General features: G+C 46.8%; 1 protein-coding gene across 1 annotated transcript; it reads right to left on the minus strand.

The window, feature by feature from the left end:
* Window positions 1–651: 651 nt before the first annotated feature.
* RTRAF (RNA transcription, translation and transport factor) lies at window positions 652–18,842 on the minus strand. Its single transcript, XM_054400361.1, has 8 exons — window positions 18,757–18,842; window positions 16,073–16,197; window positions 13,696–13,795; window positions 12,425–12,511; window positions 10,906–10,994; window positions 7,912–7,980; window positions 1,711–1,759; window positions 652–1,151 (listed from the first exon to the last, which is right to left on the minus strand). Exons 1-8 carry the CDS (start codon window positions 18,815–18,817, stop codon window positions 997–999), a joined length of 735 nt encoding a protein of 244 aa, XP_054256336.1. The 5' UTR covers window positions 18,818–18,842; the 3' UTR covers window positions 652–996.
* Window positions 18,843–19,798: the final 956 nt, after the last annotated feature.

Genomic DNA, 19,798 nt, shown 5'->3' on the forward strand with positions numbered 1-19,798 from the left:
TCTGTTCATGCCTGTTGGTTCCTCTAAGTGCCTTCCTCGACCTACCCCAGTGTAGACCATAACATGTTCAGAAGTGCCATTTACGTTGTAATGCTTCACTTTGGTGGGACTTTCTTTTCTAGGTTACTTCAATAATTGAATAAAATGGTTGGTTTAAAAGTTGCCCTTTGGATTTGCTTTTTAAATATTTCAGTTGTGGAGAATCCTAGAACAGAATCACAGAATTAGTTTTGTTAGTTTGGTTGGAAAAGACTTTTAAGATCATCAAGTCCAACCATTACCTAACTCTACCAAGTCTGGTGCTAAATCACCATAGAATGGCTTAGGCTGGAAGGGACCTCAGAGATCATCTACTCCAACGCCCCTGTCATGGGCATGGACACCTCTGAACCCCCAAGTCTTTTCCTTCATGGATACTCTCAGCCAGCCTGTATTTGTGCCAGGGGTTGGCCTGACCCAGATCCACAGCCTTGCACTTTGACTTGTTGAACCTCATGCAGTTTGCACTGACCCACTTCTCAAGCCTGTCAAGATCCCTCTGGACATTATATACCTAAAAATCCCACAAAGTGTAAATTCTGTCTTCATAAGCAGGTTGTTGAATACTCTAACGTAAAGGACTTTTATTTGTAATTCATCAGCTACCTATAAAAGCAAAGAGAAATATTTTTCACAGATTCAAGAAATTGCTCCTAGGGCAGGACCTCAACATGAGAGGAATCTGCAAGGGTTTCGTGTAACACTCCCTTCTCAAAAGAAAGCCAAACACAATGAAGAAGATTTGCCAGGTTGGAGCTCATGAGAACAATTTGTCTGTTTTCCCCTAGCTTCATTTATTTAAAGAAAAACAAAAGAATTGGCCATCAGAAGTCAGAATTCAATTTCCTGTTTGCTTTTGGAACAGTAAACCGATACCCTTTCAAACTGCATGCCGGAGTTGGAGGTGGTTCCTAAGGGTACTTAAGGGACTCAAAGAGACTGAAAGCTTTTATCTGCTCATCTCCCAACTTTCCCCAGTCTGTGGTCAGTCTTGGGATCAGCAATAATTGCCTGAACCGCCACGATGGCCTCGTTGATTTTCGTTTGCAGCTCTCGGAGCTCCTCTATGTGCAGCAGGCGGAGAATTTGGGCAGCTTCGTTCAGCACAGCATCTGGGGGAGGTGCAGAAGGAGAAACACAGATCATTGCCATCTGAAGAAAGGCTTAATGTAGCTTAATGCTCTGTCTTTCATTCATGGTTTTCATACTTGGAAGAGGAAACAGCCCTCCCCTGCTGCTAGGGAAGGGCAAAGCGCTCTGCAAAACCTCACCCAGCCCTCCAGTTGGGTCAGTTTGTCACATTCCGAGGAGTAATTTAGGTGGACGTGGGGCAGAAGTTATGCAGCTAAGCCACAGGGAAGCAACACAGATGTCCTCTGCTGGCAGAAACAAGACCTACAAGACACCAGCAGCGAGCTGCATTCCTTCCTGGCTGCCATTACAGGCTGTTATTTAAACATTACCCTGAGATGACAAATTCCCTAGCTAAGATTTAGGCTTTTCTGTTCCAAAACAAAATACTCAGGCCCGCTCGTAAATAACGAGCTGGGAGGGGGAGGCTCTTTCCACTGCAGGGTTTGTGACTGGAGGCATTAGGCTCAATTTTGACAGTAATGTCCTTTGTCAAAGGTAAACATCACCAGTAAAAAGGAACACTTAAGAAACGCTTACCTCCCGTGTCGAAACCAAGAATGTGCTTCTCCAGAGCAACAGGCAAACCCTTTAAGAAACAAAAAGAACGTTCAGGTATGACCAGCACGACCAGGGCAGGGATTGTGCCCCTGTACTGAGCACTGGTGAGGTCACACCTTGAGTACTGGGTTCAGTTTTGGGCCCCTCACTGCAAGAAAGACATTGAGGTGCTAGAGCAAGTCCAGAGAAGGGCAACAAAACTGGTGAAGAGCCTGGAGAGTAAGTCTGGTGAGGAGCAGCAGAGGGAACTGGGGTTGTTCAGCCTGGACAAAAGGAGGCTGAGGGAAGACCTCATTGCTCTCTACAACTCCTTGAAAGGGAGCTGCAGTGAGGTGGGGGGTGGTCTCTTTTCCCTAGTAAGAAGTGATAGAATAAGAGGAAATGGCCTCAAGTTGTACCAGGGGAGATTTAGGTTGGACATTAGAAGAAGTTTCTTCTCTGAAAGGGTTCTCAACACTGGAACGGGCTTCCCAGCGAGGTGGTTGAATCCCCACCCCTGGAGGTGTTCAAATGACTCAGAGATGTGGTGCTGAGGGGCATGGCTTAGCACCAGAATTGGTAGAGTTAGACAATGGTTGGTCTTGATGATTCATAGATTCACAGAATAGTTTGGTTTGGAAGGCACCTCCAAGATCATCTAGTTCCAACTCCCCCACCATGAGCAGGGACACCTTCCACTAGACCAGACTGCTCAAGGCCTCATCCAACCTGGCCTTGAACACCCCTAGGGAAGGGGCATTCAGGACCTCCCTGGGGAACCTGTTGTAGCATATTTTCCAAGAGAAATGTGATTTTAGAATTAGAAATGTCATTTAGCATGTTTGCAAAATAAAAGCAGGTGCTACAGCAGGTAACTGGAGGAGAGGACACTTGAGTTTTACTTTTGTGTGTGATAACTTCAAGAAGTCATCCTGCTTGATTACACAGGAGTGCTGAAACATCAAACCAGAAACCCCTTCATATTTAATCACTCCACTTGCCAGGCAAACCCCATTGGATACACACTGCCCACATCCAGTCCTTAAAAGGCCAACAGCAGCACTGCCAGAGAACACCCAACCCAGCAACATCCAGCAAACAAAACCCCAGCACCCACTGGACTTGCCTAGAAACTGCTGCCTCTGAGCAGCTGCCAGTTTTCAAAGCACTGGCTGAGCAGAGAGACAGCTGTAGAAATTCTGTTATGAAGTGAGATTCTCAAGAACTGAACTTGCAAGCTCCACCAACAGCCCCAGAAGAGGTTTCTTGAGTGCTAAGCTTCGGAATAAAGCTCAACATTGAGTTTTCTAAACGCTACCTCTGCGAAGACAGCACAAGCAGATGTTTTACGAGTGGTCATTTAGAAGGGCTGCTCTCTCTTCCTTTACCCCCTCCTGCTGTGGTCATGCTAAGCAATCACTCACCATGTTCCAACATGCACATAAAATTAGAATTTAAACAATGCAGACACCAAACTTTGCTTTTATTGCCTCTCATTTTTCAATGTTTGCCTTGCATGACAAAAACATTCGAGCTCAAAACCCTTGGTTTATAAACTAGTGGGGCTGTAAACCTTCTGAACAGCAAGGGGGTTGTGCAGAAGCTTTTATGGGCATGCAAAAAAATCCTGAGTTCATCAAAACACCACCAACTAAACACAAAATGCTGACTGAAATGAACTCACTCTCATTCTCAAAAGGTGCTTCTTTTCCACAGCCTGTCCAGCAAAATGGATGTTCAACTGGCACCTTAAAATTACACCTGAACGTTAGGAGTTCAAACAGCGTGTTGTGAAGAGCACTTCACACAGTTTTGAGTAGTATCACAAAGTCCAGTGTGGTGGGGGGTGGGAGATGATCATAGAATCGTAGAATCAACCAGGTTGGAAGAGACCTCCAAGATCATCCAGTCCAACCTATCACCCAGCCCTAAGCAATCAACTAGACCATGGCACTAAGTGCCTCATCCAGTCTCCTCTTGAATGTCTCCAGCGATGGTGACTCCCCCACCTCCCTGGGCAGCCCATTCCCATGGGCAATCACCCTCTCTGTGAAGAATTTCCTCCTAATATCCAGCCTATACCTCCCCTGGCACAGCTCGAGACTGTGTCCTCTCATTCTGCTGCTGGTTGCCTGGGAGAAGAGACCAACCCCCACTGTTAAGGCAGGGGCACCTGCAGCAGGTTGCCCAGGATAACAACCTCCAGGTGGGCTTGGAATCTCTCCAGAGAAGGAGACTCCACAACCCCTCTGGGCAGCCTGCTCCAGGGCTTCAGCACCCTCACAGCAAAGAAGTTTCTCCTCCTGTTCAGATGGAACCTCCTGGGTTCCAGATTGTGCCTGTTGCCCCTTGTTCTGTCACTGAGTACCACTGAAAAGAGTCTGGCCTCATCCTCTTGCCCCCCACCCTTTAGTTATTGATCAGATCCCTCTCAGGCTACTCTTCTCTAGGTTCAACAGCCCCAGGTCTCTCAGCCTTTCCTCCTCACAGAGATGTTCCAGGCCCCTCAGCATCTTTGTAACTTCCACTGGACTCTCTCCAGTAGCTCCTTGTCCTTCTTGAACTGCTGAGGCCAGAACTGGACCCAGGAGTCCTGATGTGGTCTCACTAAGGCAGAGTAGAGGGGTACAGAGTAGAGGGGCCCTTGACTCGTTGGCCACACTCTTAATGCACTCCTGGAGACCATTGGCTTTCTGGGCCATGCAGACACACTAAAGAAATCAGGTTTATACTTCAGGCTGCAAAAACCTTGCTGCCACTCCAGTGTGTCCTTAGAGCCTCAGGAGGAGGAAAACATTGATTCAGTTGTTTCTCTGAGGATGAATTTTCCAGGGCCACTGCAAGCACCTCCCAACACTGAGTGACCATAGTGGCATCTTCAGGTGGCCTTCTAAGATGCCCTGATAGAGCAGCATTGCTGCTTCTGTAATGGGCCTAACCACTGCAGCCACATTCTCTGTAACTGGGAATGTCAACAGTAAAACTACATTCCCTGGGTGCAAGAAGGAAAAAACATAAGTTTTCAGATTCCAGAGTAAAGAAAAAAAAAAAAAGTATCCACTTTGTTGTGCTATGCCTCAGGTATGGCCTTCAAGAACATCATTCAACAAATTCCCTTGAGGATCTCTTTTACTTAATCCTAGCTCATTAGGCATGGAAAGCCCAGTCTGAGTCTGTCTGGATAAATATGATCCTGCCTAGACACTGACTTGATAGCCATTCCAAATCATCTGAAGGAACCCAAAAGTGAAATGTCTTATCTGAAAAGCCATACCTGGACACCCCCAAAAAGCTAAATTTCACTTTATCTGCTACATTGAAACCACATGCAGAGCAGTAGGAGTCTCCTCAGGGCAGTCCTCCCACATATCCTCCAGTCAGAGAACATCTCTGTATCCATTTTATCTCTTCCCCATCCAATATTGCCCTGATCACAACTCATTTTGTCTATTAAGTCACCTGCCATGGAGTCAGACATTTAGAACATCATTCAAGACACAAAGCTTACCACACCAAGTGTCACTGACCAGTATTTTGGCCATTAACAGTCAAAATCAGAAGCAGAGGTTTATTTCTCCTCTCCTTCACTCTGTTCAGCTATTTCAGCAGCTATTCTGCAACTCAGCTATTTCATAGATTCATAGAATGGTATGGGTTGGAAGGGACCTTCAAGATCTTTTCCATTGCTTTCAGCTCTTTTCTCCATCTATCTGGTCCACCACTATCCTGCTGATCACTGCTGGCACAGACAAAGCTGTTTTCCTGCCTCTACCCCCCACTCCCTTTTCTCTCCCCACTACTTGAAATTTAGCATTCCTCATGAGAACACACTCCCCATGACATCAATCACATTCACTGACACTTCACCCTCAGGCCTGAACACGCTTTGAGGATGACCTAAATATGAAGAATTCTGTCCTGAAAAGAATTCACTGCTCCTCCAAGCAGCTTGTTCTGCCAAACAGAAAGAGAATCCCATCTTGATCCCTGCACAGCTACATAAACACCAACTAAAAGCAGCTTTTCACGATCATTAGTTATGGAACCTAAATTGACTAACGTGGTCTCAGCTGCTTTCCCATCTTCCTGCTCTTTTAATGGTTTTATGGATGCAGAAGACCAAAGCTTTGATTTACTGTTCCAAAGCTTTTGGCAGTTACTGTGCAGCAGCTCAGAGCACCTGCAGTTGCCACTTAGTAAACACCATGAGCTGTTATGGCCATAAATAATCCTTCCTGAGCAGCTGCTAGGAAAGATGAAGGGACTTGAGCTCTCTCTGACCAGATCCAGTCCCTTTAAGCAGGGACAGTTCTAAACAAACACCTGCAGAGAAAGAGGAGCTGCCTTCCCTGGCTGCACCAAACACCCAAGGCCAGCAGCTAACTGCTGGAGAGAGGAGGAGCTGAAGAATTGGGATGTTTGGGAAACGACAGCCTGAAAAGCCACAGTCAGCCCTTGGAACATCTTGCACACAGACAGCTTGTGGTTACAAAATCAATCTGAAGAACCTGAAGCTTTAAGTGCAGGAGTTTCCTTCACCACCTCTTTTTGGGGAAGGTGGGGAGGAAGGAGGTAGATATCCAACACCTTGCTCCTCAAGAACAGACAAGATGTGTGTAGTGTGCAAAACACTCCCTACAAGGAACATTTCAACCTGCTTACAGAGTCCAGGCTACTCATTCCAAGGCAAGGCCAGGTCACACATCACAGAGTGGTAAGGGTTGGAAGTGACCTCTGAGGATAATCAAGTCTCAAACTGAAGGCCTGCTGCACAGGGAACAGCAATTTTACAGCACACATCTTACAGCATCAGAAATACTGCCCCAGAAATTGTCTGATCAGCAGAACTAGAGAGGTGATTGTCCCCATGAAAATGGCACTGATGAGACCAACCTGAAATACTGGATTCAGTTTTGGGTCCTTCACTCCAAAAATGACATTGAGGTGCTGGAGTGTGTACAGAGAAGGGCAATGAAGCTGTTGAAGGGTCTGGACAATAGGTTTGGTGAGGAGCAGCTGGGGGAACTGGGGTAATTCAGCCTGGAAAAGAGGCTCTGGGGAGGCCTTCTCACTCTACAACTCCTTGAAAGGAGGTTGGAGCCAGGTGGGGGTTGGTCTCTTTCCCAAGCAACAAGTGACAGAATGAGAGGAAAAAGCCTCAAGTTGCACCAGGGGAAGTTTGGGTTGGCCATTAGGAAAAATGTCTTACCTAAAAGAGTTGTAAGACCCTGGAAGAGGGTCCCCATCTCTGGAAGGATATAAAAGCTGTGTAGATGTGGTGCTGAGGGACAGGGTTTAGTGGTGGAATTGCTAGTGTTAATAGCTGGACTTCATGATCTTGAAGGTCTTTTCCAGCCTAAACAATTCTATTATTCTATAGGTACATAAATTTGTATCTAAATGAAACAAAGGGAGCTCTCCAAAATCCTCTAGGTCTTTTTAGGATGGTGAAGATCAAGGCCAGGTTGGATGAGGCCTTGAGCAACTTGGTCTAGTGGGAGGTGTTGGAACTAGACAATCCATTAAGGTCCCTTCCAACCCAAACCATTCCATGATTCTGTGCCCAGTTCTGGAGCCCCTATTACAAGAGGGATATGGACATGCTGGAAGGTGTCCAGAGAAGGGCCACCAGGATGATCAGAGGGCTGGAGCACCTCTGCTACGAGGAGAGACTGAACGAGTTGGGGCTGTTCAGTCTGGAGAAGAGAAGGCTCTGAGGTGACCTTATTGTGGCCTTCCAGTATCTGAAGGGGGCTCCAAGAAAGCTGGGGAGGGACTTTTTAGGCTATCAGGTAGTGATAGGACTAGGGGGAATGGAATAAAGCTGGAAGTGGGGAGATTCAGGCTGGACATGAGGAAGAAGTTCTTCCCCATGAGAGCCTGGAATGGGTTGTCCAGGGAGATGGTTGAGGCCCCATCCCTGGAGGTGTTTAAGGCCAGGCTGGATGAGGCTCTGGCCAGCCTGATGTAGTGTGAGGTGTCCCTGCCCATGGCAGAGGGGTTGGAACTGGATGATCCTTGCGGTCCCTTCCAACCCTGACTGATTCTATGATTCTGTCATAAAGCAAGCTTCCAGCACCCTCCTCAACAGAAAGTGTTTAACCAGAATGAGTTTTGATGGAGATATCCAACATTCCCACCTACACTGGCTGACCTGAGAGGGGCTAGTGAGCAGCAGGCTGGTGCAGTGTCTATACGAACCTCCTTGGACTGGCCGGCCTTGGCGATGGCGTCCTGCGTCAAGCGCTCCTGAACCAAAATGCGGATGGCCTGGGAAGAACAGTTCAAGGGTGACAGAAATTAATTCAAGCCCTGATGCGTTTCTCCACAATTCCCAAGGAAAACAGCCGATGGTAACACCCAGAGAAATCCCAAATTCACAGTTTTGTGGAAGACTCTTTCAGACATTAACTCTTTTCAAGGAGCACTGTTCATTGCAGGTAGTGTCTTACGCAGCGTAGCCTCTTTGGCTGGGGGATGGCAGCTTACCCAGCAGAAACGTGGACATTACACTATGAATTTCAGTCACTACTGGGTCAGAAATTGCAAAATGCTAGGAGGAGCTGAGAAATCTTATGGGTTTTCTGTCCTGGAGAAGAGGAGAGTAAGCAGAGACCTTCTGGCTCTCTACAACTGAAGGGAGGTTGGAGCAAGGTGAGGGTTGGTCTCTTCTTCCAAGGAATAAGCGATAGGACAAGAGGAAATGGCCTCAAGTTGTACCAGAGGAGGTTCAGGTTGGGCATCAGGAAAAACTTCTTCCCCAGAACGGTTGTCAAGTCCTGGAACAGGTTGCCCAGGACAGTGGTGGAGTCCCCCCTCCCTAGAGGGATTTCAAAGGTGTGCAGAGAGACATGGTTTAGTGGTGACCTGGAAGTGCTGGGCTAATGGTTGGACCCAATGAACTTCAAGGTCTTTTCCAATCTAAATGATTCTGTGAGTCTAGAACAATCCCAGAGCAGCAGCATGGTTTTTGGTTTTCTGAGCTCTCACCCCTGCAATGCTGCAGCAATGCAGCTTCTTCAGGAAGGAAATCCTGCCATCAGCTTCTCTTAGTAGGTGCTGAACCATCTTCCACACACAAGAGGAACCTGAAGCAAGGCTACCCACCCAGGTTTTTAAACGACTGAGGGCAGAAAGGAATTATTTTTGGACACAGGAACAAGAACAGCCTTGATTTTAACAATCCTGCTGCTCGTCTGTTTTTACTGGCTCCAGTACAGAGCATGAAATCGTACCAGAGCTATCAGTTACTGGTACCTACAGCTGGAAATGCCTCTAAAAATAACTGAAGGAACACCAAGCAGACAGACTTCCACCAGAAAGAACTGGGTCTGTCAAACACATTCCTCAGACTTTCCCTGAGGAGTAGCCAAATGTGACAGAAGCAGCCTTACAGCTTCATGCTTCCACCCTACCTCAAGATTTCTCCCAGTTTGGGTCACGATTAAAGTCAGAATGACACCAGAAAGTCGTCACTGAACACCTCTAAAAACCTTTCTAACTGAAGGGAGGTCAAAGAGTCATTTAAAGAGGAACTTACATTCCAGCAGTGAGACTAGAGCTTGTTTAAGAGAATTTTGAGTGCCTTTTTGTGTTAGAAAACTGTCTTGTATGGATGCTTTCAGCTTGCCAGATTTAAATTAATAAAACGAGACTCCAAATATCTCTCTGCTCGCTCTGGCCAGATGGCTGTGGCAGGTTTACACCCTGTGGCCTTCCCTAAGCTCCCACTCCTGAGTGTCCAGGCTTGAACAGGGATCATAAATCCTCCTCGTGCACACTTCAAACCTGATCACTATGGTGTAGAATTGTTTCCCTGACCAAGACCATCTCATACCATCAAGCCCTGAAAATTTGTACTGCTGCTGCACGAATTGCCATGCCAAGGGCCTATACTCACTAATTGAAAGCAAGAAAATTCTGGCTGGTGGGTTTGTCCCACTACTTCTGCCTGAAAAAAAAGTGGGAAATGTAGAACTAGTGACAGAAATGGAAATGTGTTTAGGTGGGAAACACATTTTGCTCTCTCTTTGAGTACCTATTAGATGAACTCTGCTACAATTTATTAGCCTTAAGATAATCCTTTAAGACAACCCAAAAGAACTTTGTCTGAGAATGGTTGAGCTCATGCTGCACATCCTCAAAATTACCATTCACCAGGTCTCCTCTCTGCCTGATACCCCTTCTCACAGCTCCATGGAGAAGGATCTTGGAGTCCGGATGGACAGCAAGTTATCCATGGGACAGCAATGTGCCCTTGTGGCCAAAAAGGCCATTGGTATCCTGGGGTACATTAAGGAGAGTGTGGCCAGCAGGCCAAGAGAGGTTCTCCTTCACCTTCACCTTCACTCTGCCCTACTGTATTGTGTGCAGTTATGGGCCCAAGAGGGACGAGGAGAGAGTGCAGTGGAGGCCATGAGGATGATGAAGGGACTGGAACATCTGTCTTGTGAGGAAAGGCTGGGGCTGTTCAGTCTGCAAAAAGAGGAGCCTGAAAGGAGATTGTATTAATGTCTATAAATATCTGAAGGGTAGGTGCCAAGATGAAGGTGCCAGTCTCTTTTCAATGATGCCCTGTGGCACGACAAGAGGAAACGGAAACAAAGTGAAACACAGGAAGTTACAGCTCAACAGGAGGAAAAACTTCTTTGCTGTGAGGATGCTGGAGCCCTGGAGCAGGCTGCCCAGAGAGATTGTGGAGTCTCCTTCTCTAGAGACTTTCAAGACCTGCCTGGATGTGTTCCTGTGTAACCTGCCCTACATGATCCTTCTTTGGCAGGGGGGTTGGACTAGATGACCTCCAGGGGTCCCTTCCAACCCCAGCCATGCTGGGATTCTGTGAGGAGAAGGAACAACAATGTTTTGAAATATCCTTTGCTTCCCTTAGCCTCAATCTTTTCAAGTTTCTCTTAATTTCTAGCACTGGAAATCGATTTCCTCTCCTTTCAGCACTTCATATTCTCAAAACCAGCTCCCAGTGATGGAATTCCAGGAACTCAGCCGCAATTGAACTGCTTAACAAGATAATTCTCCCTGCCTTTATTTCCATGATTTACACTCTATACTATTATCTGCTCGAAGAGGCACACACAGAATGAGATTTAATTTCCATTTGTGCCTAAGAAAAAAAGATAAAAATCAGCAGCCACTGGGGACAAGAAGGAAGAAAGGAGGTGTGAGAAGTGTGAAACTCACCTTCAGCATCACCAGGTAATCATCATGTCGCTGAATCTGAAGCAAGTTAGCCAAAGCCATCACTCCAGCCTTGAAATCAGGATTATTCACTGTAAAAAAGAATCATCACATAAATAGCAGTGAGCAACCACTTTAATCTGGCTACAAAACAATCAGAGGGTTGAAGAACATCATGCAAGCACAGAATGAGTTGTTTTCAGTGCCAAAGGCTCTGCATACATCCTCCTGCACAGGAAACCTGTGTTAAAGCTTTGAAATAAAGCCAACAACTCAAAGGTTTCTTTTTTTCTATATCTTTCTACTGCTGCAGAGCAGAGCTGGACCTGCTGAGTGAGGCTACGAAAAATCCTTAACTATCTTTTTTTTTTTTTTTGACAAGGACCAATGGGAAAAGATTTGGGGGATTTAGGGCTAATTTTAGTAGCTGTTTGCCACCACTTCCAGATATTATGAACATGCCTAGCAGTTAAAACAATTAAAATGTTTATGAGAGGTACAGCTGGGGAAGACTCAGCTAACAAGCAACACCTGAGAGCACTGAGGTAAATATTCTATCATGCTTCCCTAGCTTTTAAAATGATTTTTAAAGATATGTTGAAAAGCCCATAGTCAAAAGATACCTTGCTATTTCCCCCTGACCCACAGTGAGTACTCATGGCCACAGACATGGACCTGCAGAATCAGGACCAGAGGAGGCCACGACGATGAGAGGGGTGGGCCCCTTCTGCTCTTGAGGCCAGGGTTGTTCAGACTGGAGAAGAGAAGGCTCCACTGAGACCTTCTGGTGGCCTTTCAGTGCTTCAAGTAGCCTCTAAGAAAGCTGGGACAGACTTCTGAGAAGGGTGTGTTGTGACAGGACAAGGGCTGATGGATTTAAACTAAAGGAGGGAGATTTAATCTAGATAGAAGGAAGAAATGTTGATGCTGAGGGTGGCAAGACGTTGGCCCAGAAAGGCGGTAGATGCCCCATCCCTGGAACCATTGCAGGTCAGGTTGGACAGGGCTGTGAGAAACCTGCTCTTGTTGCAGATGTTCCTGTTGACTGCAGTGGGGTTGGACTGGATGAACTTTAAAGGTCTCTTCCAGCCCCAACCATTCTGTGGTTCTATGGTTCTGTTTACTAGAGCTCTCTGCAAAGCTGCCAAGCTGCTTCCTCATTCCCTGATAAGAACCCTCCCAACTTAGTCTCTATCTGATAGTCTCTGTGCACCTCATTCTGACGGGAAAGATTCTCCTTTCTGCCCTTCCCCTTTTTCCCCAACAGGAAAGGCTCTGTACCAGTGCACATAAAGACACCTGGGATTCCCATGGAGCAGCAGGAACATACCAAGTGCACACAACCCAAAGGAACTCTCAAAACACTGCTCAGAGAAGCAATTTCAGCCAGCAGTGAAATAATATATGAACTCTGCATTTAAATGGGGCTTTACAAAGTTAAATGTAGCACAGCATGATTTACATCCTGAGGAACTCCACACAGGCCCAAGAACACATTCACAGCAGGCTGCTGCACACTTACCATCCAAGTTAATCAGTGGTTCTGCATTTTTTGCTGTGTTGTCAGTATTTTTAGCACCATCAGGGGTAGAATCCTTATACTTATCAGCTGGAAAATGAAGAAACAAACAGGAACACTGTTAGAGCTAGTGACAAAAGGCTTAGAGCCAAGCTGTATCTTGCAATAGCTGTACTTTTTAGAGTGTGGAAATTGCTCAAGAGCTTTTTGGGCTTGTATGTTGACTTTTTGGAGCTCTCTACGGCACCCCAAAAGCTGCTCTTTCAGTGAGCGACCCTAACAGCTCCTATCTGCAGAGTTTCTGTGCTACCCTGAGCAGCATCACAGCATGTTGCACACCCCCAGAGGGTGTTATGTCCTCGACTAAAGCTCTTCCCTCCAATCTTCATCCCAGAAGGCTGAAGAAGCTGCACCATAAAGCTGCTTTTAAAATCCACCAGTGCAACTGGCACTAGACCTCTGCCTCCATCAGCAGCATATGCAGAGCATAGGAACTACAGACCTGAGCTGGTTCTGATCAGTGAGTCAAACATCCCCAGTGAAGGCTTTGTTTTATAGACTGCAGCATTCAGCTCCAACCTACACAGGGGTTTTTCAAGCCTTTTGAGGATGGAACCCTCCAGCTTCTCCATTTCACATACCCCCTGAGTCCCAGCTAGCTCATTTTCTCCATCATAAGGGACCAAGAACCATCTACAGATTGCAGATATTTATATCCCAACCCTGTCCTGGGCAGAGCTCAGCTCTACAGGAATTCCAGGTAATAGAAAAGAGCATTTTGGATGTTACGATGTCTGCCAGCAGTAATTACTTTTATATCTGCAGACTCACTACAAGGAGATGAAACTGCTGCTGCCTGTTGAGATGTAACTCAACTTCATAACCTCACACTAGTTCCCAAGGGTTCAAGATCTTGTCCTGTGAAACAAAGGTCTAAGAATAACCTCTTCAAATAAGTGTAGTCCTAAAGAAAATGTGTTTAATACCCTTTAGAGCAAGTTCTCATAAAGCCAATCCCAGAGGGAGAAGGGCATAAATACATACCACGGGTTTGGCTATATCCAGAAATAAAGCAATAAATGCTACTGCACTGTCCCAGGGGAGCTGAAGAGGAACAGTTCCCATCTAGACATGGGGCAAAACCAAGCAGGCTGAAGTTACATTTTTATTGAAGAAAACAATCTATATTTTTGATGTTGTCCTATTTGATGAATACTTCTTAACTACAAAAGCCCCATTTCCCCACCACTTTGAAATACCAAATTCACCCATACCATTATCTCCATACTCCAGCCTAACTGCTAAGCCAAGAAGCCAGTCCACTGTCTCCTGTCGCTCTTGTATTTTGAAAGGACAGTTTACATCTTTCATGTACTGTGGAACAGAGAGAGGAGAGAACAAATACATGTTATTGACCCATGTGAATTAGCCAGGAGCACAGAGATGGTTTGTAAACAGTCACTTTCCCACAGACCTCACAGTTCATAGCATCACAGAATGTTTTGGGTTGGAAGGGACCTTAAAAATCATCTAGTTCCAACCCCCCTGCCACGGGCAGGGACACCTTCCACTACACCAGGCTGCTCAAGGCCTCATCCAACCTGGTCTTGAACTCCTCCAGGGAGGGGCACCCACAACCTCCCTTGGCAACCTGTTCCAGTGTCTCACCACCTTCAATGTAAAGAATTTCATCCTAATATCCAAATCTCCCCTCTTCCAGCTTCAATCCATTCCCTCTCATCCTATCACCAAGCTCTTGTAAAAAGTCCCTCCCCAAGAAGAGATTTGTAAGAGAGATATGAACAAGAAGCATCCTTGTGGAATGTCCTGCTGTGGCATCTGATCCTCTGAGGCATTTTAGAGCGTTTCAAACCACCTTTGAGTCTGCCACACGGTTTGGGCTGAAAGTGACCTTCAAGATCATCTAGTTCCAACCCCCCTGCCGTGGACAGGGACAGCTCCCACTCTACCAGGTTGATCAAAGTCCCATCTCAACCTGTCCTTGAACGCTTCCAGGGAGAGGGCATCCACAACCTTCCTGGGCAACCTCTTCCAGTGCCTCACCACTCTCATGGGCAAGAATTTCTTCCTCATGTCTAATCTTAATCCATCTTCTTCCAGTCTGGAGCCATCACCCCTTGTCCTGGCACTCCATGCCTCTGTAAAAAAATCCCTCCCCAGCTCTCCTGTAGCTCCCTTCAAATACTGGAAGGCTGCTCTAAGGTCTCTGTGAAATCTGAACAAATCCAGCTCTCTCAACCTGTCTTCATAGCAAAGGTGCTCCAGCCCTCACATAATCTTCTGGTCATTTAGTAATGGCACCTGCTTTTTAATGATCATTATTGATGTTATTCATTGTCAGACTGTGACCAAAGAAAGCAAAATACCTTTTTCTTTGCCCTCTGTTCATTTTACACAGTAAGTGGAGGGAAAGGAAAGGACAAAGAACAATCTACAGTAAAAACTTCCCATTTGAAGCAGGAAGGAGGTATGACACTACCTAAGGCTTTCACAGGACTGGTATCAGAGGATTCTGAGGGGCAGAAGTAATTTTCCCTTTCTTAGGGACTGTGTACAAGAAGAGAGGACAAAACGTGTCTGGGATATCAAAATGCTTTAGCCTCTCCCTCTGCAAAGCATGAGCACTGCAACACCAGTCCTCCTGAGCAGAAGACAGCAAGATGTTCCAGGGAAGGGAAAAAAGTGAGATGAAGGGGCACTGAGCACTGTTTTCAGCTCCCCACAAGGCTGTGTGGAGAGAAAGGAAAATAGGAACCAATGGGAAAGCTTAACAGCCCTGTGGTGACCCAGAACACTCACAAACACAGAGGAAACAGCATCTCTCCCATGAAGACAGGCTGAGAGCAGCCTTCCAGTACCTGAGGGGGGCTGCAGGAGAGCTGGAGAGGGACTTTTTACAAAAGCATAGAGTGACAGGGCAAGGGGTCATGGCTTCAAACTGGGAAAAACTGGATTTAGATTAGACATTAGGAAGAAATTCTTGCCCATGAGGATGGTGAGGCACTGGTTGCCGAGAGAAGCTACAGAGGCTCCAAGCCTAGAAGTGTTCAAAGCCAGGCTGGATGGCCTTGAGAAACTTGGTCTAGTAGGAGGTGTCCCTGCCCATGGCAGGGCATTGTAGAAAGATGATCTTGAAGGTCTCTTTCAACCCAAACCATTTTGTGATTCTATGAGATCCCTTGCAAAGAGATGGCTGCTTGACACACTCATAGAGGAAAATCATCTGGCTGGAATTGCAAAAGGCACAAGGATGAGCTGCTGTAATGTTCTTCCACACATGCACAAAGCCTACAAGGGCATCAGCCCCATCCATTTCCCTTTTGGTACATAAGGATCATTCATGCAGAAAAAGCTGTTCTTTTGAGGTCGATTTTATTTCTACTCCAAGAGCTGAATGAAATCAGGCAAGAAAAAGATTGCACAAAGACAGCTGAATGAAAACTGTGTGCACACAGTTTCACCACCTTAGTAACTCCTACAGTTTGGCTCCAATAATACATTTAAATTCCTAGAAATGTAAAACTTCAGAGGCAGGGGAAATATTTAGAGTTATTTACATTCAACCACAACAGCAGCTGTTAACAGTCATTCACCTCATCACTTAAAACTGTGGTTGAAACAAGGAAATACCTTTTCAAACGATTTGGGCCAGTCATCACTGTGTATGTTCCTTAAATTCCCTCGGTCTTCAATCTTGTAGTGTCTGATTTTCTGGTCTTCAAGCCAGACAATAAAATTCCTGAATTCTGTTTCATCTGTCAGAACAAGTAAACAAAGCAACAATGAACTGACATCTTAAGAGTAAAAAAAAAAAAAAAAAAAAAAGCCTTTAAGTTTTGATTCAATTCACACTGGTGTCTTTGAGTGCTCTCTTATCTTACTATAATGAAATCAGAGAATCATAGAGCGCTGGGGGTTGGAAGGGACCTCTGGAGATCACCCAGTCTAACCCCCCTGCTAAAGTAGGGACACCATCAGCAGGCTGCCCAAGATCACAATGTCCAGCTGGGTTTGGAATCTCTCCAGAGAAGGAGTCTCCACAACCTCTCTGGGCAGCCTACTCCAGGGCTCCAGCATCCTTACACCAAAGGAATTTCTCCTCATGTTCAGATGGAGCCTCCTGGGTTCCAGTTTGTGCATATTGCCCCTTGGCGTGTCACTGGGCACCACTGGCAAGAGTCTGGCCCTGTTCTTTGGAGCCTCACCCTTTAGCTCTTGCTGAGCATTGATCAGATCCCCTCTCAGGCTGCTCTTCTCCAAGCTAAACAGACCCAGGTCTCAGCCTTTCCTCATCACAGAGATGCTCCAAGCACCTCAGCATCTTTGGAGCTTCCACTGGACTCGATCCAGTAGATCCCTGTCTCTCCTGAACTGGGGAACCCAGACCTGGATCACGTACTTCAGCTGTGGCCTCACTCGAGGCAGAGTGTTAGATATATCATCCTTCTCTACTCAAATCACATATTCCAGGACAACTTCTGACCAAAACTCAACATTGAGTGTTATTCATCTTTCAAGTCACTTCCAACTGGCTATGGTTGAGTGGCTACATCCAACAGTTTATTTTTATTTGGAATATAATTATAATTCATTAGGTGAAGAAGGAAAAGTGAAAATGGTAGAAAAGGATAAATCTGTCATGTTGGCAGTAACCCCTCATGAGCAACACACACACACCCCTTGTGACCCTATATTTTTCTTCCTTTAGTGTCAACTCATCTTAGTTATTGACCCAACATCTCATTACTTGGGAGCTGGAATTCCACAGTACAAAGACTGTGGTCCAAACAAAGACACTGATACTGGACAAAATAATTAGCCTGCACTTGCACTTCAGAGACAGAGCTCACTTCTGAACACAGCAGATCACAGCCCTGGGGTATCACCAGTCCTTCAGCTGAGGTATTTTGGCTTTGGATGAGATTTAATATCCCAGGTTAATGAATTTAATAACTTTCTGCATCTCAGAGTGGGGTAAGCACATGATTTTCCCCATCAGGGACAAGAATACTTCTGATGCTTAAAACTGTCTTTTAAGTGATGTAAGTGCCCTACTTCTATCGATTGTGCTGTAAGAAACAGAGCCATAGTCACCACAAGTGTGAAGGAAAGACCTTTAAAAATTTCTCCACTGGTAAAATGAACCCCCAAAGAAAAAATAATCATACAATCAAATAATGGTTTTGGGAAGGGGCCAGGGTGTGTGTGTGTGCTTTAAAGGTCATCTAGTCCAACCCTTCTGCAGTCAGCAGGGACATCTGTAACTACAGCACATTGCTGAGAGCATCAAGCAACCTGGCCTGCAATGGTTTCAGGATGGGGCATCTACCACCTCTCCGGGCAACCTGGGCCAGTGTCTCACCTCCCTCAGCATCAAACATTTCTCTATTCTCTCTAGCCTAAATCTCCCCACTTTTAATTTAAAGCCTTCACCCCTTGTCCTGTCAAAATAGGCTCTCATAAAAAAGAAATGTTCATTGTAAGGAATTTAAAACCTACATCAAAAGAAGATGCCAGTAGATGACATCTCTTCAAACAGAAACGAGTCTACCAGAAGCACTGAAGGAAAAAACAGCCTATTAAAGAGAAGTCTTGAAGCTTGTAACTGATCACACTGGATAAATACATTTGTTACAGGGCCACTTCAAGCAAGAAAAAAATGTTAAGTGTTGCAAAAAATCAAACCTCAAAGCATCAACATGTACTGATGAAATAGAAAATAGCTCTAACCACATCACCAGACTACTCTTATTCACCCCACTTGTCCCTGTTCGTGCTTCATACAGAGGACAGACAGGCCCCAAGGCAGGTTCACGCAGCAACTGAATGTTTTCTGACACTCGTGACTCCTGTGCCTCGCATAACGTGAGCCAAGACTCGTCATGGGGTGAACAGCAGCGACATTGTCTATCCCTGCATCGCATCTACTTTTTTCTGCTTCCAGAGAACGCTCAAAGAGCCACGAAACCCTTCCAACAGCGTACACCCACTGCAACGCCTTAGGGTGTCGGTTTGCCCCGTGAAAATTCGGGATTTCCCCTCATTCCCGCGCTGTAGCTTAAACTCTGAGCCCAGAGAGCTGCGCTAACGCCCAGAACCTCCCGACCTTAACCCCACTTCCTCAGGTAGCCGCGGGGACACCGCGGGGGTGAAAGCAGGATGTTCCCAAAACACTCAGGAGAGGGGAAAAGCCGAGTCGCCTCGGCAGCCCCCGGCCTCAGAGAGGGACCCAGGGCCGCCAGTGCTTGAGGAGAGTGGCGAGAAAGCGGAAGGGTATCCAATCAGAGTGCCACGGCCCCGCCGCAGCTCCTCACCCCTGCAGTTGAAGCCAGCCGGGTTGTGGTAGTCAAGAGCCGAGAGCTTGCGGCGAAACATGGCGCCGCTACCGCCGGCGGAACCTCCGCGGAGTGCCGGGCCCTGTCGGACAGGAAGGCTCACCCCCTGACTCATGCTTTGCCTGCCTATTGGCCAGATTCGCAACGAGAGGCAGCCTTCAACACCAATCAGAACGTCGAAGGAGGATGCTGTGAGCGGAAGTGACTCCCCGGCTGCGTTGACACGGCAGTGGGCGGGGCTGAGCAGAGGGCGGGGCCGTGCTGGGGAGCTGTGGGGCGGGGTCTGCGCTGCAACGGGGGGCACTGGAGAGTATTGGGTAGTGCTGGGGACTAGTGCGCTCTGCTGGGCGGCATAGAATCACAGAATGGTCGGGGTTGGAACGGAACTCCGAACGTCATCTAGTCCAACCCCTGCTGCGGTAAGCAGGGGCATCCTAAACTAGATCAAGCTCCCCAGAGTCCTGTCGAGCCTCACTTTGAATGACGCCCCAGCCACCGCCCTGGGCAACGTGTTCCAGTGTTCCACCAGCCTCATGGTAAAGAACCTGTTCCTAACATCCAATCTCAATCTGCTCTTCTCCAGTTTGAAGCCATTGTCTCTCATCCTGTCACTGCAGGCCTTCTTGGGTACCGGAAGGCCACTATTAGGTCCCCCCGGAGCCTCCTCTTCTCCAGGCTGAAGAACCCCAGCTCCGTTAGCCTGTCTTTGTAGCAGAGGTGCTCTAATTCCTCTGACATTGGCTCTCCTCTGGACGTGCTCTGTCAGCTCCATGTCCTTCCTATATTGAGGGCTCCAGACCTGGACACAGTACTCCAGGTGAGGTCTCACCAGAGCAAAGTGGCATTGGGCTGTACTGCAGAGCACTATATTCCAAATGGGAGGAGGGGCACTGAGCTGAATTGTGGAATGGATTTCCCAGGATCACAGTGTCAAGGCAGGTTTTGAATCAAGGAGACTCTACAACTTTTCTTGGTAGCCTGCTTCAGGGCTCCAGCAGCATCACAGCAAAAAAGTTTCTCC

The sequence above is a fragment of the Indicator indicator genome, chromosome 4 (genome assembly GCF_027791375.1).
Source record: "Indicator indicator isolate 239-I01 chromosome 4, UM_Iind_1.1, whole genome shotgun sequence".
NCBI classification, from domain to species: Eukaryota; Metazoa; Chordata; class Aves; order Piciformes; family Indicatoridae; genus Indicator; species Indicator indicator.